Genomic DNA, 21,429 nt, shown 5'->3' with positions numbered 1-21,429 from the left:
ACAAAGTGAGAAGCTCTAAAACAGTCGAACTTTTTATTGAACTTTCTGAACAACCACATCTCTGAGGAAGCATCGAGTTCCTCAGGAATTACCAGCTACACACCAATGTGGTGAACTGCAGAGCTGAAAGCTTGTGGAGAAACCTGCAGAAGAAAGAGCGTCAGAGCAGAGAACATTTCCATCAGGGGTTCTCCATGTCTGACGTGATGGAAGAGAGCCGGGCCGAACGCCGACTTAGCAGCGCAGCTGCACAGGGCCAGCACTACTGCTACGCTCCAACCACACAGGTTGACTGTCTGTGAACACTCAGAGTTCTCAGTCAGGACCAGTCCAGACCAGCAGGCCCACAGTCAGTCACTGGAATACTCTTCTATTGTCACTTCCTCGTCCTCCAGAAGAGCTCGGCTGGTGGTCGGTTTGGGCTGACTGGCTGTCAGAGCCTCCTCAGTTTGGTCCTGACCTTCTTCCAGACCTCCATCTTCTTTCTCATCTTCCTCCTCCGGGGCCGTCTCTTTATCTGTCAGTGTCTCTAACTTCAGCCTGCACACAAACCAGACGAAGAGGGGAAAAAAACAGGAAGAAGCTCAGTGAAGAACCAACATTCCACCAGCAGGAGGTCAGTTTGATGGTGGTTCAACCTCCTGAAGACCTCAATGAACATCTGATACACAGTTCAGGCATAAGTGGGCGGAGCTTCATCGCAGAGAAGTGGAGATGTCGACAGGAAACTCCTGAGGCTGCAGAAACTTTCTGCTTCATCTGAGTTCAGTCTGCATAAGCTCCGCCCACCCTGCTGCTCAGATTTCAGTGTCTGTTTCTCAGAACAGTCTAAGCGCTGGTTGATCGTCATCCTACAGAGAAGATCAGTCAGGGAAAAGGTGAGGTGTTGTACCTGGAAGGGTGTTTCCTCAGTGGCATCTGACCCACTTCCTGGATAAAGGTGATCTGTGCTGAGAGACAGACGAAGAGTTTTTAACTGAGGTGATGCTCAAACCTGCAGAATGAGCAGGAGAAGCTCAGATGGGCCCCTCCATGACAGATCCACCTATATGATCTCTGAGGATGTTCATGCAGCTGCTGGGATCCTTCTAATGTTGAACTGTCAGATAGTGATGGAGGTTCTCAGTGATTCATGGAGCTGCTTCAGTAGAGTCTGTGTGTTCTTACTGTGGTTCCTCATGGGGTTGGTGAGCTTGGCCAGGTATGGCAGCAACTCCACCTGCAGGCAGGCTGCAGGAAGACAGAAGTCTCTGAAGAGATGACGCGCTGTCAGGCAGTTTTCCCGATGCTGCAAGAAACGGCAGGGGCTTCATCACCGTTCATCCAGAACATGGTGCACTAGCAGAGGATGTGATGTCAGCATCAGGCTCAACAAAGTTTGCAATCAAATCTAAGTGCAGACCCGAGATCCAACTAGAACCTGCAGGATGTTCTCATGAAGAGCCCGACTCCTTATCACAACAGCTGCAGAATTAAAGAGCTTAGAAAGACTTTGATGTCAAGCCTGACTCACCTTGGTGCTGACCCGTAGCCAGTCGGGTTTGTGTAGGGGTCTAAATCCCACAGAGACCTGGTGGGAGTGGGAGTGCAGGATCCCCCTGACGGCCACTGAAGAACTGTAATCTCTCATGATGATGCGGTTCTGCAGGAGAAAGCCAAAACTGTTGGACCTCCACAAACAGAGACAACAGACTCTTCTCACGGTGACGTCAGACAAACGACGACAGGGCCCGAAATGTGAATACTGACTTCTGGTTTACGGGTTTAGAACGGCAAAGCTAACAGCTGAACACTGTTTAACACAATTTTACATAAATAATAAAAGGTAACCTTACCAATTTCAACAGAAAAATGTACAGTATTTATTTTATGAATGTCCTGCTGAACTGTATTTTCCTTTCCTGTCTTAGATCGTTCTCAAATATAAATACAAATTTGAATAATCCTTCAAAATTTGAGGTTTTATTGAAGATATGGAACTTTAATCTGAGCAGATATTATTCTAACAGGTTCTATTTTGCTTGATGATATTTACGTATTTTAAGCGCAAAAACTAATGGAAATTCATGCTGGTCACATGTAGAAAGGAGCAGCCAAGAACATTGCTTCTCATTAGTCGTATGTGTTTTAACTGCACCCAAGGCTAAATGTAGTTGTTGTAATAAGATATGTTTGTTTTCAGGGTATTTTAAAGGGTAATTGTAAAAATAGAAAATGTTTACCAAGTGGAACAGCAAATATTTTATGAAGCCACATATTTTCAGCTTTCAAAATAAGAGCAGCCAAGACAAAAGTTTAACTCAGGCTGTACGCATTGAGAAAATTACTGTGAATAATCATTTCCTTATATATATTTTTGATGGTTTTAAATGATTTTTGATCCTTGTTTATCTTTATTATCCTGCAGGATCAGACACAGTTATGATCAACAGCAAAGAGGAGCTACGTCAGAAAATAAAACAGTTATTAGTTTTTCTTTATTGTCAGACACATTGAAATTGTCTAACTTTAGTCTGTTTTTAGTGATTCTGTGAACACAGAAATGTAATCAACTGGACAGAAAAGATCTTCTGCAGATCTACGTCTCATCTGCGTCGTGGAAAGCTAGCGTTAGCATTAGCATCAATTAGAAGAATAAAATTTGAATGACCTTCATGATCAAAAATCAGCATTCAGTGAAGGTTCTGCAACCTTCATCTAACTATGACCGAGAAATAATCCACGACTGGTTTAATATCATCCAGAGGATTTTGGGGAAGCAGCTGTGGAGCATTCTGCAGGAGGAATACTGACATTTGATCTGAGACCAATAAAACCAGGGAGGAGGTTTATAAAGAACTATTGTACAAATGTACGTTACAATTGGTAAGATTACCATTCATTATTTACATGAAACTGTGTTAAACAGTGTTCAGCTGTCAGCTTTGTCTTTCTACACCCGTAAACCGGAAGTCACTCTGCACACTCGCCGTTTTGTGTGACGTCACGTGAAAAGGCTCTACAGAGACCTGACGTTAAAGACTAACCGTCCAATCAGCAGTCAGCAGGTCGGCATCTGACAGGTACTCGCTGGCTCTCTCCACGTCCTCCACCTCAGAGAAGAAGTCCAGGTAGTTCTGATGCAGGTAAAGGTTGAACATCTCTGCAGACACGTGTGAGCGCTCCACAACCGCCTGAAACAGGAAACAGAGCTGGGAAACTCCAAGAATCCGCATCAACACCATCACTACCACAGTCGTGCATTTTCAATGTCATTGACAACACTGTGAAGTAGTGCTGGGCGATATGACGGTACATATCATGTGGGCAATAAAAAAAAAGTGTCTGTTGTGCCATTTCTCTTCTCTTCCATTGTTTTTGCTTATTTTTATTGCTGAATTTAGTGCAAACTTGAAACTATTGTGCTTTTTAAAAAAGTCTAACGTTTCAGTTACAGTTTACTAGAAAAAAAAATAAAGTCAGAGAAAAGGAAGAAATGACATTTTGTCAATTTTTTTTTCAGGGAATAATTAAAAATGTACTTTATCGTGATATATAATAATCTACATCATGATCTACAATTTGTTCCATATCGCCCAGCACTACTGTGAACGTCTAAATCCTCATCAAGAAGATCTTCATCGTCCAAAAATCTCATTTTCATCAACATCTGTATCGTATTTCTCCTCATAACCAGCGTCATCGTCACAGTGATTCTGCTCTTTATTATCGCCAACATCATCATTAAAAGTATCAGGGCAAACAATAATAATGTCAACAGTCACCGTAAGTTGACACTGTAATCAACTTCGTGGTTGACTACGATCATCAACAGTGTCACCATCGCCATAGTAACCACACTAACTCAGCGTCTGGATCCTGTTACCTCTGGCTCCACCAGCAGATCCTCTCTGAAGTGATGCAGCAGGTGAGGCGGTAAGGCGGGACTCGGAACCGCCTCGTGACCGCCTCCTGTGGATGATATCACAGTGATGAATGAAAGATGAGCGCAGAATCCGTTTGAGCGACGTGCTGCTCAGATCCGTCAAAATTCCCTCTAATGCATGTGTCAAAGTCAAGGCCGCGGGGCCGGTTCCGGCCCTCCAGATCATTTTATTTTATTATTATTAATGACCCGATATTATGTTGTGCTGATTTCTAACTTGTATAATTTTGACAAAATATATTTTTATGGAGAGTAACATATTTCATGTTTTAGCCCAGCAGTTCTGAAGCCTCAGGGGTGGTACAGAACCGGGCTGAAACGGGTCTGGACTCACGTTTGCAGTGCAGGATTTTCCCCAGAGCTCTGAACAGGAACAGAGCTGCGTCTTTCCCTCCAATGGCTTGCTCCTCCTCCTGATCCTTCACAGGCTTCGTCTTCTTCGTCTTCTGGTTGCTCCTGGAGCCTCCTCTCCTTCCTGGTGCCGGTCTGTCCTTTTTGGTTCTGGACACTCCTGAGTTCACAGAGGAGCCTGAAAGGTGACAGGAATGACGTCAGTCCAGAGGGAATGTCCTTCTGTTTGTCCCGTGTGCTCGTGGCGGCCTTCACCTAGCAGACAGAAGAACTGCAGACTGTTGATGGCACTGCGCACATCGCCGGCGCTCCCCGAGCACAGAGCCTCCAGCTCTGCCTGGACCGGGACGCTCGTCCGGCCGCCGCTCTGCTCAGAGGAACAAAGAGATGAAATGATGGAGACGAGCGGTTCAAAGCGGTTCCTCTCTCACAAACAACTCACCTTCACCGCCTCTTGGGCTGAGATGCTTCCCAGGACCTTCATCATGGAGGTGGGAGCCACGGGGTTAAAGCTGCAGGAAAACCACAAAAAGCACTTTGTAAGTCTACATATTCAGAACCCGATCTGCTGCTCAGGGTCCAACAGAACCCTGTTATCAACCCCAACCCAAAGCTAAAAAACACATAATTCTAAAATGATTGAAGCTAACAAGTTCAGTGCAAAAGATTAAAGGAGAAAAAGAAACTAAATATTAACAATCACACCAAGTGGGACTTTTATGTCTGTTTGCAGATCTGTCTGCATACATAGCCGTCTGTCTGCATGCATAGATGTCTTTCTGCATCCATAGCGTCCATCTGCCTGCACAGCCATCTGTCTCCATGTGTAGCCGTTGGTTTGCATCCATAGCGTCTGCGTGCATATCGGTCTGTCTGCATGCACAGCCGTCTGTCTGCAAGGCTGTCTTAAAGTGTGTCTGCAGTTCTCTCTGTGGGCATGCCTGTCTGCAGACCTGTCTCTCTGCAGTTCTCTCTGCAGACTGTCTGCGCAGCAGCAATGAGGTCTATGTCTGCTTGTTTGTGGTTTAAACCTGATGCAGCTGATGTGAAGCTCCTCCTGGATCTCTCGAGGGAAAAGCGAGCGTACGCTGCCGTCTCCACTTACGGACTCTGACACGACGAACACCAGGGGGCAGCGAGCGACCCTCACAAAGCGCCTGTAGACACAGGAAAAGGTTTAGGAGAAGAGGGCAGGGAAACAGCAGCTCTCCACAGCATCATTTCATATTTCAGTTCAGAAGACGACAAGAATCTACACAGTATCTCTGCTGACCATCAGGAAGTGACAGCAGTTTAACCTTTGAATCTCTGATCATTAATACATTTTCAAATAAATTTCCCTGAGGACTTCCAAAGGGATTAATAAAGTATTTTCTATTCTATTCTAAATACAACATTTGGATTTTTTTTTAAATCTAAATCACTCCAATGGTCAAAGACAAAAACGATGAGCCATTAAATTAAGAGGATAGAGAAACATTCTCTTCTGTATGACAACACAAACTCACACTTTTGTCAAATAAACTAAATCATACAAACGATTTCATAATAAGTGACATCATTTTTTTTATCTGGTGATGTAATGCAGTTATAAAGCCAAAATATTTCACAAAATGCTGCCCTTTCTGAGTGTTAGACATTGTTTTAAACTGCAGATTTTCCTGCGCAGTCGGTGGCTATAGAGCACGTGTCAAAGTCAAGGCCCGGGGGCCGGATCTGGCCCTCCAGATTATTTTATTTTATTGTTATTAACGGCCTGATGTTATCTTGCTCTTATTTCTAACTTGTATAATTTTGACAAAATATACTTTTATGGAGAGTAAAATATTGAAAGTTATTTAATGTTTAAGTTGATTTATTCTGGAATAACATTCCGGCCTTTTTATTATTCATAATTTTGTTTAAAAGTTTCAGTTTAAAAGTTTTTAACAATTGGCATTCTACTAGCTTTTTGGACTATTTTGGCATTTACTAAGATTTTTTAGGCTATTTAGGAGTTTAGCTAATATTTCAGCTACATGCTAGCTGGTTTGGCTGATTTAGGCTTTTTAAAGTTTTTTAGGTTGTTTTGAAGTTTAGGTAATATTTCTGCAGCTACATGCCAGCTGTTTTGGCTAACCTGTTTTTTTTTTGGTTTTTTATTTTAGTTTTCAGCTTTAATGCTTTCAGCTATGCAGCACGGTGGGACTAGAGTTCTAGTTACACGGCTGACAGTTGATGAGGGTTGGCCGTGATGATGGTTCCAGAGCGGCGGCTCGGAGCGGCGCTGCTGCAGGTCTTACCTCAGGAGCTCGTGCAGGCTGCTGGGCTCCCGATAGAACTGGTTGGGAAAATCCTGAGAAAATGAGCAGATGTGAGAAGTCTGGAGCTCCACTTTACACACAAAACACACACCAGGAAGGAGGGGGTGGAGCTATGAAGCCTCATAAAAGTCTATGCAAGTTCTCCCTCTCAATTTGAGTTAAAGCCTCAGTCATAATGTGAAGGATTGTGACATCTGACACTAGAATCCAGTCATCTGTGTAAATTTCATCAGAGTATTTTCACAGAAGATTCTCTGAATGAAAGGTCCAACGTTTGTTTGTGGAATAAAAGCATCTGCAGCTGCGCGTACCTCCACCAGGATGAGCTTGCTGTCTGCAGCTCCTCCATCTCCAGCCATGTTCAGGCAGCTGTACTTGTAGGCTCGGAGGAGGAACTCCCGGAACTGCGTCACCTGGGAGGTGTAGGAGAGCCCATCAATCCTCCAGTCAGCTGATGAAGAAGAGGATGAAGGATGAGCCACGCCCACATATTCTTGCCACACTTTGTGTGAAGGTGGGAATGTTTTTTAACTCTTAATTGTGTCATAATTAGAATTTATACCAAAAATAATATCACAGTGTTAAATTAATTATTCAGTGTGAAACAAGTTGACATTTAACAGACAACAGCAGCTAATGATATACATGTGGTTGACATAAACACATTATACATCTGCAATACAGACTGGGCCAGAAGGCCGTTTGAACAGCAGATCTGCTTTTGTGTTTTAGAAGTTGTATTTCTTGATAAACTGATTATTTTCCAGGGTTAACTCTACATGTAAGGATTTTCCAGACCAGTTCTTGGTGCAGCTGCAGAACACTACACTCTCTATAGCTGCACTTCAGCCCTGAAATGAACAGAATAGAAGGACTGAGGGCTCTGAAGACCAAGAGTTCTGTTTGGATGAAGGTCACGGGGTCAAATCAGAATCGGATTCAAATGAATGAAAAACTAGATTCTACATTTAAAACAGTAATAACATTTGAAAAATATGAAAGGTACGCATTAAAAAATAAATATTTAATATCTAATAAAAATGTAATTTTGAAACTTGATTTGAAAAAATATATATATGTATAAATCTCTGTTACCAAATGAAAAATACAGTGCATTTGTAAAAGCTGCTGTTTTGTATTTTCAACTTTTGTCTTTTCATTTCTCTCCTTCTTTGCTTTTGTTTTTACGGGTGATCTCCAATTGAAGTGGGGGCACAGTTTTAATCCTATTGGCTACCAGGACCTGATTGACATGGGGTGATAGAAGTTACTGTGATGTCGTTCCCACTCAAAATCATCATCTGTGCAGTACTACAGACAATGTTGTGGTACATCAGAGGAGCGACAGACGGCGACGATAGGTGCTGTCTTGGAGCAGAAATGACGTCATCAGAACCGCTGTCACCCGATGTCAATCATGTCCTGATAGCCAACAGGCTTAAAGCCCCACACAAAATGAAGCTCAATACTGAAAACTAAAAGTTCTGAATTGAAACTATAAATTGACTGAAAGTGAAGGAGAGAAATAATTAAAAGAATTTAAATACAGAAAAGCAGCTGTTACAAATCAACATTTTTTACATTTGGTAACAGTTTTACATTTATTGTTTTTTAAATTAACGTTTAATTTTTTCAATATTTTTTCAAGTTAAAATGTATATATTTCCACTTTACATTTGTTTTGTTCAAATCATTGTTTTCATTCAATTCATGAGATTCTGATTTGACCTCATACAAGGTCACATAATGGCGTTCACGTGTCCTCCTCTGCAGGAGGACCTTACCGGTCTGCCAGCTGCTGTATGGTTCCACATTTGAGGGGTTGGTCCACTCCTGAACTTTGAAGCCCAGCTCCTGACACAGAACCCGGACCGTGGCCGTCTTCCCGCTGCCGGACGGTCCAGTCAGAATCAGAATGCCGCCCTGCAAAAGATCCCCAGAGGGTTGGACCTCACTCTCCAGCCTCACAGGAGCAGTTTCTTGATGGAGGACCAGGTTCTCTCTGAATCAAATCTTCTTCTGTCCTGGTTCTTCCCATTCTGACTTGTTCATCCAACTTCTGGGACTAGAACTAACCTTGGACCTGTGAGCGTTCATCCAGGTCTGCACTTCTTCCACCTTCTTCTTGTGGACGGCAAGTTCAGCCTGAACAAACACAGAGTGAGTCCTTAGAAAGGCCGGCTGGACCCCACAGAACTGGGTTCTGGTTTCACGTGAAACTCTGAATGCTTCCTGTCAGAAACAGGAAGAGGAAATGCACCAAACGCCTGGCCACCAGAGTGTGTCTTCAAACAAAAACTGCAAAAAGAACAGCTTCATGACCACTACCCTGCAGACTGAGACGATCAACTCCTCCCATTATGTTGATATGAAGTTCAGGAGTGCTCACCAGCGACTGCGGCGAATACCTGTCCACCCACGACTCATCCTGCGCCCCGCGACCGCACTCCAACCGTGGAGAGTTGAAGGTCGCCCCTTTCCGCTTCCTTGGCCTCTTCGTGTCAGCTTTGGACTGAAATAACGGGTCAAAGCTTCCTCCTGACAGCTCAATGAAGGACGGCTCCACCCAGCGCTTCACCTGTGAAGAACCACGGATCAACTTCCTGCACAGAACATCACGAAGGCTGGGGTTCACTGCCAATTAAGGGCTTGAATCTGTTTAGATTAATAAGTAAAATTCAACTCTACTTGATAAAATATCATTTCATGGACCACTTTTCATCCAATGTTTTACCAAAAAGGTAGAACTTTCAATAACAAAATAAGGAATTATTTCATTAAAACTCACTAAAAGCAATTTTTGGCCTGAAAAATATCAGAAATTACCTTCAAATAAATCATTCATATAGCTGATCGATCAAGTTTGCAATTTTCAATGTGGGGATCGGGTCTGGATTAATTCAAAACTCAAACCAAATCACCAGTGACGCTCCACTCCTCTGCAGCTTCCAGAGCTAACTGATCTAAAGTTCTAAACCCGGTTCTGAGGAGCGGGACGAGGTTCTGAGGAGCGGGAGGAGGTTCTGAGGAGCGGGAGGAGGTTCTGAGGAGCAGGAGGAGGTCCTGGACTCCTCTGTGATGAAGACATCACTGTCCACTTCTCTGAGTGAGAAGATGATGGCTTTAAGATCCTTCAGAGTCGGTGATGGAGATCTGATGTTCTCCGCTGTCACCATACTTGTCATTTCAGTGGTTCAAATTCAACACATTTTATTAAAAACGGATCAAACCTTTTAGAAATGAAGAGTACAAAAACTATCAACTGTTGGAAGAAACCATTCTGATTCTGGACGGGTACAAGCTCTTCTGTAGTTATTCATTACGTCACACGGGTGAACTCACCGTGCTCGCAGCGGTTCTGGATCCCTCAGGTAGAAGGTCCATACTCCGTGCCGGTCCAATCCGGACCGGACTCAGCTTTGGGAAAGCACAGAGCACCAATGCGAAAGACGCACGCGCACACAACAGTGGTTTTGCTCAGAGATTCTTCACCAAACCCGGACCGGTTCGGCCCGCTGGGTCTGCTTTGTCCTCCGGACCAGGTTCGCTTTGATTTTTTGGACCACACTTGGGGGACAGGCCTCGTTCGGTTCTGTTTAAAACTCTGGTTCAGCCCCTTCGACCAGTACACAGGAAGCTGCCGTAAATCGTCAGTTTCTAATGTAAAAGTGACGCGAAGCGGCAGCTGGCGGCAAACACCGAGTCACGTGTCCACGACGAGCCCCCAGGTTCCGTTCCCTTTATTACAAGCCACCACACTGAAAAAAGTACACTACTTATGTTCTTGTTTACAACAGTTAAGAATTTCAAAAGTTAAGAATAATTGTGACTTTTATTTGGATTAATACTATGTTCTTGTATTGTATTTTAATAATGCTACTTTTTGTACTGTATTTTTCTAAAGTTCAATAAATAATAATAAACAAAATTCCAACACAAATATTCTAGTTCTTTCGTTGGCCTCTGGAGGATTTCAGATGTGAACTTTTGCTGAATAACTCATAAGTTAATGAAGACTTTACATTTAACCGCACATACAAACAAAAACTGTTTCAAAGGTTTTCTGTGTTATGTTCTGTTCCTGTCAACAATAGATAAGTGAAATCTTTTATAAATGTGTACGTGCAGCTATTTTAATTTTATTAGAGCTTAAATATTCACACATATAAATGATCAGTATCAGAACTCCACCTTCACTGTTCAAAACTCCATGAATGATGTCAGAGATCACCGATCCAGCAGCTTCAAGCTCCAAAAAAGGAAATCAGGACCAGAACTTCAAGACCTGTTTTATATTACTGTTCTATTTCTTATTCCACCTCACTCTGCAGCTAAGACTTTGTTTCTCCACAACAGAACCGGAGAATCAGATTGTTAAACTGAACATGATTCTCAACTTCACAACAGAACCTCGTGCAAACAGAACCACAGACAAACAGAAGATCACACAAGTAGATCTGTATGAGCCATTGGCACATGGTCTTTTACAACAGAACCTCATGGAAAACACAAATAAAACCTTAATCAGGCAGAATCATAAATGTGCATATCTTCACACAAATAGATCCTCGTAGAAACGAGACTTCATGCAAACAGGTTTTCATGCAAGCAGAAACTTAATTTTGTTTTCCTCCATGGGCGTCATCCTGAACTCCATCCACCAGGGGGCAGTAGAACGTAGCCCGCTGATGGCTGACCGTCAATCAAAAACAGAAATAAGAGCACGCGCGCGGCGTCCGGGGTTCTCCTCGTGTTTGTTGTTCGCATCCAGAATCCTTTTCTGAGCAGAACTCTGTTGTTGTTCGGGATTCTCTCTATAAAGAGACCACGTGACCCTGAGAAAAGCTGGTGTGCTGTTCAGGTGGGTTCTGTCGTCTAAGGTGACAGGATGGTGAAGCGGCCAAACATTCTGCTGACGGGTAAGTCCAAACTCTGGTTCCGAAATGGCTCTGTGCCTTTCCCAGTCTCTGTTGGGTTTGGTTCAGGTGTTACACCGGGATCAGTGGGTGCTGCATCCGTCTCTTTAACTAGAACCTCGTGGTCCAGTTCGGGAGAAATACTATCAGAACATCTAAAGACAGGAATCTCTTTCACCAAGTTCTGAAAGGGAACCGAGTCCACTCCCTACCGAGGAGTCAACTCCCTACCGCGGGGTCAACCACGTTAGTCACAATTAACCCCAGGCCTTAGGGGATTGTTTCTGTCACGTGCTCCATCACCTGTGACCTTTGACCCAGACCTGTACAGTCTGGTCCTGCTGCAGCGAGTATAGAAGCCAGCTGGTCACTGAACAGAACCCTGACAGAAGTGTATATTGGAAGATCGTCTTCGTCACCCCCTCCTCATCATCACATGGAGGCCATGACTCTTCATCGCTCACATCAGTGGGGATCACCTGGTGTATGTTCAACCAGGGCGGGGTCAATATCCAGAAGGTTGACGTGAAATCAATCAAATGAGCATGCTGTCCATAAACAGTTTAGGTCATCAAATGTGACCTGGGGAGTTCGGCCCTTCCCCCCTCACTGCCCCTACTTTATAACTGAACTGTATAAAAGCACTGGACCAAATGAACAAACACGACTTACTTCTGGCTCCAATCAAATTAAGTTGATTCAGTAGGAATTTTTTCCCCTGATAGAGACGCCATGTTGGAGCTAGAAATCGTCAGCGCGCTGTGATTGGTACGAGTCAGTCTGACCAATATTTATATGGCAACCATTCTGACCAATCAGGAGTGAACGTGTTGGAAGGCCACACCTACTGAAAGCAAGCTCGGGAGAACATATCAAATGTTTAGAACGTTTGAGGTGAGACCACATATTTTTATTGAGACATCTGAACTTAAATAGAATTTGCAATGGAGAGCATCATGAAAAACAAAAGAGGAAGATCCAGAACATGTTCGGAAAAGGTATCAGCGAGAATGGTCTGTTCACACTTCAGCACATCCATCAGGCGTGTCCTCAGTAAAGCAGCTTTCACTGATTCATACATTTAGTTTGTCTGTGAGTTTTATTCTGGATGTCCTTCCTGACACAACCCTGTGTCTTATTTGGGCTGGGGGCCGGCACAGGCCCCCTGTGACGTTACAGGTGGGCAGTAGCGTGAAGAGTCTCCCCTAAGAACTCACTCTAGAATGGGCTGATTGCGCCCCCATAGAAATGTAGCCTAATTTCCCATGTGCCAGTCCTAAACTGATACATCCAGCCGCTTCAGAGCAGAAATGGTTGTTCTGACCAACAGAATGACTAAGTAATAACTGTCTATGTCTCTATAGAAGTCTATGGATTTTGACTTCTTTGAATCAGAGGAGTTACTTAGTCCAGTTCTCATATACAGTCAATGACACTGATGATAGTATAGGTTTGGAATCGGATGGAAATCAATCAACCTGTGAAGCAGTTCACCCAACAGGTGTGACATGAGTAGACCTGGCGTTTTTAGCCGTCAAAGGACAATGATCTGACTAATTTATGTTTTAAGAGATGGAAACCGATATGAGGCTGGACACTTCTCACAGGATCCACTATCTGGTTGTGTTTGGGTTTTGTTGGAAACACTTTCCAAAAGCGCAGTTTCCTGTGAAACAACAGCTTGTACAGAGCTCCAAATGCCTCCATGAGGAGGAGGCTCTGGTTCAGACATCTGTGCTGCAGTGATGCTGAGGGAGTGTGTGTTTGCAGGGACCCCCGGTGTGGGGAAAACCACCCTCGGGAAGGAGCTCTCCAGTCGGACTGGACTGACCTTTGTGAACGTGGGGGACCTGGCACAGGAAGGTGAGATACCCCCCTCCCCTAAATGTCCTCTGCACCTAAACAGCAGAATCTGACTGTGTTCTCCACAGGACAGCTGTACGACGGCTTCGATGAAGACTACCAATGCCCCATCCTGGATGAGGACCGGGTGAGCCGGGTGTCTTTGGGTGGGCGTGGCTGGGTTTGGGCAGATGTTCATGCTGGTACGTTTGTCAGGTGGTGGATGAGCTGGAGGATAAGATGGAGGAGGGGGGAGTGATCGTGGAGTACCATGGCTGTGACCTGTTTCCTGAGCGCTGGTTCCACATCGTCTTTGTCCTGCGGACGGACAACACCCAGCTGTACAATCGCCTGGAAGCCAGGTAACCTGAGCCACACCCCCAGCCCTCAGACCCCCTCATCCCCGTCCAGACGCCGCCTCTGAATTGTTTGTTGTCTCAGGGGTTACACGGGGAAGAAGCTGCAGGACAACGTGCAGTGTGAGATCTTCCAGACCATCTTGGAGGAGGCCATGGAGGCGTACAGCGAGGACATCGTCCACCAGCTTCCCAGCAACAGTCCGGACGACCTGGAGAGGAACCTGGAGCAGATGAGCCAGTGGGTGGAGCAGTGGATCAAAGAGCATAACTAGACTGACCTCTGCAGCTCCGCCCACCATTGAGGTCATCAGAGCTGTGGCTTCATCAAAGACTTTATGGAGAAGGGAGGTGGACTCTCTGGACTGATGCTTTGGACCTTTCCCTTCATGAAGCCGTCATGTTCAGCAGAAGCTCGTCAGACCGGGCCGGGCTGACAATGTGGAGCCGGGTTTTTACAGACTCATGTTACTAAATAAAGGACTGGAAGAACTCTGTTTGTCTGCAATGGATTCTGCCTCAGTAATGTATGAGAAGGTGTTTGCACGTGACCCCGCCCCCTCAGCTTATCTCAGCAGCTGCTGGCTCCTCCCTCTACCTGAACAGGATGAGCGAGAAGCGAGCGCTGCAGGACATGGAGGAGCAGGTCTGATTGGTTTTTACGTTAATGCTTTACAGAGCGGAAACTTTGACCTTTTTATGACCTGAAAGTGGGTCCGAGCCGGTTCTGGTGAGGGAGCGGACTGGTCTTGGAGAACCACGCGGTCAGATGTGCTTCTGCCGAGTGGTTTCTAGTTAGCAGGTTAGTCAAGTTAATGTGTCAGTGGGGTCCTTGCGCCATGACGATCCTCTGGTTCTTCTGTCGCCGTGGAAACGAACATCCGGCCTTAGGAGGCTCATCAGTCTGTGGCTTTTCCTTCTTAAATCCTGGATAGACTCATGTTTTGTTCTTTACAGAAACACCGAGAAAAGCCTGAATAAAATCTGCTTCCACTAAGCTGAATACAATTTAAATAAAGACGATTAAAAAAACATTTTCTGTGGGATTTTGACGTCATTAAATGCGCATTCCCCACCTCTTCCAGCAGAGGGCGCCAGTGCTCTGTGTTCGGTTCCTCCTTCGTGCTGTCGGAAGTAAGGCGCGTTTCCCGGTTCCGTTGCGCGTTTCCCGGTCCGGTTTCGGTTCGTACGGCTGCCGGGAGAGGCGCGCGCGGGTCCATGGGTAAGTTGTTGTTTGTCCTTCCGGACCAATCGAGTTTAGAGGTTCGGCCGAACAGTTCTGGATGTTGCTGTAGTTTGCTTACAGCCTTGGGTTCTGTCAACACCGGGCCGATCAGAACTCTTAGAACCCTGCCTAACGAGTTCTAGCGGATCCACGTCCATGCTGGACCTCTACTTCTGCGTGTTTCAGCCCATCGGAACCACAGAACCACGTGGATCAAGGTGTGCAGCGGTTCACTGAGGTCCAAATGAACCTCCATAGTGGCTCTGCCCAGAAATGATTTGCTAGTGTTTCCGCTGAAGTTCTGAACCGGTCAGAACCTCAGGTCCACTTCTGTCGCAGCTAGTGACAACTGTTCAGATCTGTTTTGGATCAGAACCTGGATCCGGCTGCTCCTATCCTGGACCCCATGGGGTGGACAGAACCTGTTTTTTTCTTATTCAAAAAGTTCTGTTTGTTTGAGGGGGTGGGGCTTCTTAACATATGATAAGGGAGGAGTTTCTACCTGTCAGTTCGGATAATCCCAGAACCAGATAAGCGGTCAGCTGTTCCATGACCCAAATTAATCTGGTAAATCTGTGCAGGTGAGCAGCCTGAGTCTGCAGAGGCACCTCATCTGAGCTGCTGACCCGAACCCCACCAGAACCCGGACTTTTAACCTGAAAACAGACCTATCCGGTTCTGGTTTTTATTTATTTTAAAGCTCCGATTTTCAGGTTTTTAAGACACCACATGTTGTAGTACCTTAGAAGGCCACTGGGGGGCTGTGGTCATCAGTTTCCTACAGACTCCATGTTAGACAGACATATTTGAAAGTAAGTGTTCATTCTAAAGAACAATATTTTTATAATAATTGATTTATTTTTCGATGTGAAGTTATGAAGCAATTTTGTTGTCTTTTTATTTTGATTTGATGGGCTGGTGGGTACACCCAATGAGTTACATCACTAGAGATGACATACCAGCTTGTTGCATACGCAAAGTTGTTCTCCATATTGGAATGGTAAAGATGTCTGTTTACTGCTGTGTTACAATTGTACAAACAGATCTGGAGAAACAAAATGTGATTTTGTTGGTGAGGGCGCTCAGAAGTTTTGGCTCTGTCTGTATGGTAGTACTGCCACAAATGATTATTTTAATAGTCGACTAATCACCAATTATTTTTTTCCAATTAGTCAACAAGTCGGGTCATGGGCAAATTGGATTTAAATCGCACATCTTAGCTTTAATCTAACTAAAACTAGATATTTAGCATTACCTGTGATAATGCTAGTGTGAGTGCTGCAAGCTAAAATTGGCCACTAAAGATGCTAGTACTGATAGTTGAAGAGGCTGAAATTGATAGCTAAAAACACTGAAGTTAATAGCTGGAATCACTGAAGCTAATAGCGGAAAACGCTCAAGATGATAGGCAGGTAAAATGCTAAATTAGCCTAAAAAACTGAAAAAAGCCTAAGTTTGCCAAAATAGCTAGCATGCAGCTGAAATATTAGCTAAATGAAAAATTACCCTAAAAGACTGGAAAAAATCTAAAATAGCCAAAAACAGCTAGCATGTAGCTGAATTGTTAGCTTAGCTCCAAAATAGCCTAGAAAACTGAAAAAATCCTAAATTGGCCAAAGCAGCTAGCATGTAGCTGAAATATTAGCTAAACTCCAGAACAGCCTAACAAAATTCAATAAATTCCAAAATACTCCAAAAAGTTAGCAGAATGCCATTATAACTTTCCACTTTACTACTCTCTGACTCCATATATTATAAAGTAACTAATCAAATATTAAATTAGTTGTCGACTTTTTTAAAAGTCGATTAGCTGACTACCGTGTGGTGGAGAAGATTGTGGGCTGTTGTGCCTGCTGCCTTTCTCAGAGACACTCTGTGGTTTGGAACTTGATATAGTAAATATTCAGCTGTGTCCTTTGTGTTTGTGTCCGCTGCAGGAAACCAGGAGAATGCCACAGCCGCGGTTGTTGCTGGTGATCACCGGCGATGATTTTGGCTATTGTCCCCGGAGGAACCAGGGGATTGTTGACTGCTTTCTGGCAGGAGGCATCTCCAATGTGTCTCTCCTAGTGAACGCTGCAGCAGCTAAAGAGGCTGCAGATCTAGCTAAAAGGTAGGGTCCTGTCACTCTGGTGCAACGGATTCATGTTTACCAGAGACTGATGCAGAAAAATACAAACCAAGCACCTCAGATCCTGAATGTGCATCTGGTAGTTGAACCATTAGAAGCTGCCATGACTCCTTCATGAAGTTTGTAACAGTTTAGTTGGCAGCTTAACCTTATTACATACTATGTAATACTTTCATATTTCAAGCAAATTATTCTAAATATGATTCTGCTGATAAAACCTGAAATGGTTTTTGCTCTTTGACAGAGTTTTTAATTTTATTTCTAAAATAATACTTGGAACTTTTGTCCTGTATTTATACCAGACATCAGATTCCTATTGGTCTCCATGCCAACCTCTCTGAGGGCACTCCAGTGTGTCAGATGCTCCAGAAGTCCTCCAGCCTCACTGACCAGAGAGGCTTCTTTCACGGGAAAATGGGCTTCCGTCAGTCCTTGGAGAGTGGTCAGCTCTGCATGAAGCAGGTACATGTCAATCACAGGTGGAAACGTCAGGTGCTCATCCATCACATCACAGCGGCTGGAACAAACTAACCACAGGCACACAAGAAGAGAGAGTACACACCAACCACAGGTGCATATTGACAGCTACACCTTTACATGAGCTGGTAAACGGTCTTATTTTCTGTTGACAGGTGGAGATGGAGTTAAGGGCCCAGGTGAAACGCTTCGTGGAACTCACAGGTCATCTGCCTGATCATATGGACGGACACCAACATGTTCACGTGCTACCAGGTGAGCACATCGTGACAGCAAATTATCGTGACTTAGTTACATCCTGGTTTCATCCCAATAACAGTATTTCTGACACTAGCACATGGATCTCAAATAGAAACCAGATAGTATGCAGTATTTTTGCAGATTGTCCTTGCAGTCCAGCTCTTTTTATCAGTAATTTAGCATAAGAGAAATCCTTTGTGTCTCACATTAAAGAGCCCATACCATCATTTTCTTGAGTCTTTCAGAGTGAACGACATCCATATAAATCAGAGATCATTTTATATTTGTGTCATTAATGGTCCAATTTTATCTTGCACAACATATTGCAACACATTCTCATCCCCAAGTCGTCACATTTTGACACATGGTTAAAGATCCCTCCGCATCAAAAATTGACGTCTTCAGTGTCCGCAACCCGTCATTTTTTGACATCCAATTAAATCAAGGCTCCCCAACCTCATGCCGTATACTGGTACCGCTCCAGTACTGGGATGTGGACTGCACCGTTATCTTAACCCTAACCTTAACTTAGTACTGGAGAGTCGGTACCAGACGGGAATCAGTACTGGTTCTGGATGTGGAACAGGCTAGGGTTAGGGTACCTGTACCGGCAGCATCCCGAGGTTCGGTCTGTGTTAAAAACTTGCATTTTCAAAGTTTTAAAAATGTAGTTTTAAAGCGTTCAATAAATATTTATTCTTTTCAGCCCGCGATTTAAGGTGTCTTTTGGATTTTGGCCCCTTGTGTGAATGAGTTTCACACCCTGATATAAGTGATCGTATTTTACAGGGGTGTCGAACTCAATCACACAAGGGGCCAAAATCCAAAACACAAAATAGATCGTGGGCCGAAACGAATAAATATTTATTGAAGACTCTAAAACAACATTTTTAAAACTTAAAAACCTTAACTTTTTAACATAATTCTGAACTAGATATATAGCATTACCTGTGATAATGCTAGTGTGAATGCTGTAAGATGAATTTGGTTGCTAAAGATACTGAAATTGATAGTTAAAAATGCTGTAGCTGATAGTCAACTGAAATATTAGCTAAATACCAAATTAGCCTAAAAAAACTGAAGAAAAAAAAAAAACTTAGGTTAGCCAAAACAGATTGCATGTTGCTGAAAAAAATAGCTTAGGGTCCCGCCCACTTCATGAGTAATCCTAGAGCCATCCTCGCCAGCATGTCTACCACGAAAAGTACACGTTGCTGAATATGTTGTTTATAAATAAAGCTTTAAAAAATGTCAGTCACCAAAAAAAAAAAAAAATTGTGAAGCTAGCAGATCACCGCTAACTCGAGCTGCTAACTTTGTTTGTGTTAGCCTGGGGGCGGTGCAGACTCTTCCTGAAAGGGGCGGTCTCTCTCGGTGACATCGTCACATAAGGACCTTCTCGTTTTTGTGGGTATGGGAGGGGCTGCTGTTGAGAGTGCAGGTTTTTAGAGGATTACTCAGAAATGTGTGAACGGATCAGAATACCGCTTTGGAGTTCTTTATATAATACACTTACAAGCTCAAAAAGTCTATTTTTCATGGTATGGCCGCTTGAAAGCACTAGGAGACCAGATTCTAAAACAACCTATAACACTACAAGAGCTCTGCTTACAATAAATGCAGACTCTAAAATGAAATCAAAGTATCCCAAACGTCCAGAATCCGGGGGTGGACTTCTCTGGTTGTGTGTAAGTGTGTTGGAGCTTTCCTCTGGTTGCTCCTGAACCAGGTATACTATAGTGATGGTCAGTCTACTACAGTGCTCTTGTGTGTTTGTGTATGACTGTGTGCAGAGGTCCGTGATGTCTTCGCTCAGGTGATGTCAGACCATAGGATTCGGTTCACTCGTGTTCCAGTAGAACCGGGTTTGCACAGCTGCCAATGGCTCCCTGAGCACCTGCACTCCTTCTACTGCCAGGTGGAGAAGGACGCCCTGGACTCCATGGCCGTCTTCAGACAGAATGGGATCAGGTAAATTCACAGAGAACATTTACAGGCAGATACAGTCTGTATCAGAAATGTACATGCAAGCAAATATTCTCGTGTACAATCAGATCTTTGAGTGCATGTGTAGTGTACCAGAGAATACAGATGTGTTCAGTGAAGCAGTTTCTGTCCTCAGGTGGCCTGATGCGTACCTTGGGCTGACCACCATGGGTCAAAACATGTCCGTCCCCCACCTGCAGAGGGCGCTGCGGCTCGCCTTGGCTGCAGGGCAGATGGGTGGAACGCCCGGTGGGGCGTGTGTCACAGCTGAGCTCATGGTCCACCCAGGTTACCCAAGTCATCCGCAGGAGGGCGGCTGCGGGGACGGACCTGACGACTTCTCCCAGTCACCTGAGCGACAGCATGAACTGAGCGTGCTCAAAGAGCCGTCTGTGGCAGCGCTCTTAAGCCAGGAGAAGGTTCAAGTGTGCGCTTTTAAAGACCTTTGATGCTGCTGTCTCTGGAGTTTACACCCAGAGACTCAATGAGGCTGGACAGAACCAAGGTTTAGTATATCTGGGTTTTTCTAAGGTCCAGAATAACTTTTATAACACAGTAGTCGTCTTTCACTGTTGATGCTAGCTGGTATCTTCGGTGGACTAAAATAAAAGCACTTTTACTGACAGAACATGGATGGGTTATGTTTGTTTATTGGTTCCAAACAAGTTATTTCAAGGTCAGACCTAATGATTTAAATCCAGCTGGATTGGAGTTAGCCAATTGTGATCGGAGAGGATCGGGTCAGGTTTGGTGTTGGATCAAAAGATCTGGATTCAGATATCTTCAAGGAAAATTCTGTCCTGAGCTAGTCCCACATGTTCAGTCATAGATGAACTGTGTCCACTATCTGCTTTTACTGGTTTATTGTTAAAGGGGCCATACTATGATTTTCTTCAGCCTTCAGTGTGAACTATATCCATATATATAATCATATTTTACCTTTGGAACACTACAAAAACAAATTATTTATGAAATATTAGTTATTTTTCATGAGTTTTTTCCCACCCAGAAAAAAAACAACTCAATTCCTGAAGCTCCACCTGCCGCTGCGTGTGGCTGCCGTCCATTTCATGACATCATCCCAGAGCCGGCAGTGTGTCTGGGTTTCACCCACAAAAATAAAAGTACAAATTTCTTCAAAGATGGATGCAAATACCATATATCTGCCTTCAGTAGGCCAAGCCACCGCTACACTGGTTCACAATAAAAACACGTGGCATCTGCACAACTATGCCTGACCGGGGTGCGCGTCTAAGGTAACAAACACCTGTTTGAGCTGGAATTTATTGAAGACAGGTCACAGTTGGAAGATATACAGTATACTGTATCTAAAATGAAAGTTTTTTGCAGATCATCGCTAACTCCGTTGAGAAATTGATTATTGGTGTTGGACTGGGGGCGGTGCTGTCAGAGCAGATTTTTCCTGAAAGGAGCGGTCTCACTCTGTGATGTAAGATCCTGAGGAGCTCCTTGTTTTCGTGGGTATGGGAGGGGCTGCTGCTGAGAGGATAACTCAGAATTGCGTGAACGGATCAAAATACCACTTTGGGGTTCTTCATAGTGAAGAATGAACGGTATAACACACTTAAAAGCTTAAAAAGTTGTTTTTTCATGGGATGGCCCCTTAAAGAAAAGAAAGATCACAATATATATATATATATATATATATATATATAT

The 21,429-nt window shown here is 44.1% G+C and overlaps 3 protein-coding genes and 1 long non-coding RNA gene across 8 annotated transcripts; 3 read left to right on the top strand and 1 right to left on the bottom strand.

Annotated features, from left to right (window-relative positions):
• Positions 1-19: 19 nt before the first annotated feature.
• rad17 (RAD17 checkpoint clamp loader component) lies at positions 20-14,935 on the bottom strand. Of its 2 annotated transcripts, none has more exons than XM_024260287.2 (16): positions 14,770-14,935; positions 8,969-9,157; positions 8,656-8,724; positions 8,364-8,502; positions 6,891-7,030; positions 6,559-6,611; positions 5,308-5,433; positions 4,719-4,788; positions 4,532-4,643; positions 4,260-4,454; positions 3,866-3,951; positions 3,027-3,173; positions 1,514-1,642; positions 1,168-1,288; positions 893-950; positions 20-540 (listed from the first exon to the last, which is right to left on the bottom strand). In XM_024260287.2, the coding sequence occupies exons 1-16, from the start codon at positions 14,911-14,913 to the stop codon at positions 351-353; spliced, it is 1,968 nt and encodes a 655-aa protein (XP_024116055.1). In that variant the 5' UTR covers positions 14,914-14,935; the 3' UTR covers positions 20-350. The 2 variants fall into 2 exon arrangements, with proteins under 2 accessions (XP_024116055.1, XP_024116056.1); XM_024260288.2 differs by lacking the exon at positions 14,770-14,935 and adding an exon at positions 9,922-10,399.
• LOC118599134 lies at positions 6,969-10,519 on the top strand. Its single transcript, XR_004948428.1, has 2 exons — positions 6,969-7,093; positions 8,353-10,519. It is a non-coding gene; the product is annotated as an uncharacterized LOC118599134 (long non-coding RNA).
• Positions 11,300-14,185, top strand: ak6 (adenylate kinase 6). Its single transcript, XM_024260295.2, has 5 exons — positions 11,300-11,498; positions 13,266-13,358; positions 13,427-13,485; positions 13,554-13,699; positions 13,779-14,185. The coding sequence occupies exons 1-5, from the start codon at positions 11,468-11,470 to the stop codon at positions 13,966-13,968; spliced, it is 519 nt and encodes a 172-aa protein (XP_024116063.1). The 5' UTR covers positions 11,300-11,467; the 3' UTR covers positions 13,969-14,185.
• Positions 14,190-20,380, top strand: ydjc (YdjC chitooligosaccharide deacetylase homolog). Of its 4 annotated transcripts, none has more exons than XM_024260291.2 (6): positions 14,190-14,339; positions 16,856-17,031; positions 17,352-17,511; positions 17,682-17,781; positions 19,560-19,737; positions 19,889-20,380. In XM_024260291.2, the coding sequence occupies exons 1-6, from the start codon at positions 14,223-14,225 to the stop codon at positions 20,199-20,201; spliced, it is 1,044 nt and encodes a 347-aa protein (XP_024116059.1). In that variant the 5' UTR covers positions 14,190-14,222; the 3' UTR covers positions 20,202-20,380. The 4 variants fall into 4 exon arrangements, with proteins under 4 accessions (XP_024116059.1, XP_024116062.1, XP_024116060.1 ...); XM_024260294.2 differs by lacking the exon at positions 14,190-14,339 and adding an exon at positions 14,348-14,495; XM_024260292.2 differs by lacking the exon at positions 14,190-14,339 and adding an exon at positions 14,781-14,915.
• Positions 20,381-21,429: the final 1,049 nt, after the last annotated feature.

Source organism: Oryzias melastigma, linkage group LG9 (assembly GCF_002922805.2).
Source record: "Oryzias melastigma strain HK-1 linkage group LG9, ASM292280v2, whole genome shotgun sequence".
Taxonomy (NCBI): domain Eukaryota; kingdom Metazoa; phylum Chordata; class Actinopteri; order Beloniformes; family Adrianichthyidae; genus Oryzias; species Oryzias melastigma.
The sequence above is the reverse complement of the archived record's forward strand: the minus strand, read 5'-3'. Positions and strand labels throughout refer to the sequence as shown.

Bases quoted from the DNA above. Each gene is read 5' to 3' on its own strand.
- ak6 (XM_024260295.2), top strand. From the start codon at position 11,468: ATGGTGAAGCGGCCAAACATTCTGCTGACGG. The intron at 11,499-13,265 runs GTAAGTCCAAAC...GTGTGTTTGCAG, and splicing joins GCCAAACATTCTGCTGACGG to GGACCCCCGGTGTGGGGAAA. The intron at 13,486-13,553 runs GTGAGCCGGGTG...TACGTTTGTCAG, and splicing joins CCATCCTGGATGAGGACCGG to GTGGTGGATGAGCTGGAGGA.
- rad17 (XM_024260287.2), bottom strand. From the start codon at position 14,913: ATGGACCCGCGCGCGCCTCTCCCGGCAGCCGTACGAACCGAAACCGGA. The intron at 1,643-3,026 runs GTTAGTCTTTAA...TTTCTCCTGCAG, and splicing joins TGCTGACTGCTGATTGGACG to AACCGCATCATCATGAGAGA. The intron at 541-892 runs GTACAACACCTC...GTTTGTGTGCAG, and splicing joins CTGAGGAAACACCCTTCCAG to GCTGAAGTTAGAGACACTGA.
- ydjc (XM_024260291.2), top strand. From the start codon at position 14,223: ATGAGAAGGTGTTTGCACGTGACCCCGCCCCCTCAGCTTATCTCAGCA. The intron at 17,032-17,351 runs GTAGGGTCCTGT...TATTTATACCAG, and splicing joins GCTGCAGATCTAGCTAAAAG to ACATCAGATTCCTATTGGTC. The intron at 17,782-19,559 runs GTGAGCACATCG...GACTGTGTGCAG, and splicing joins ACATGTTCACGTGCTACCAG to AGGTCCGTGATGTCTTCGCT.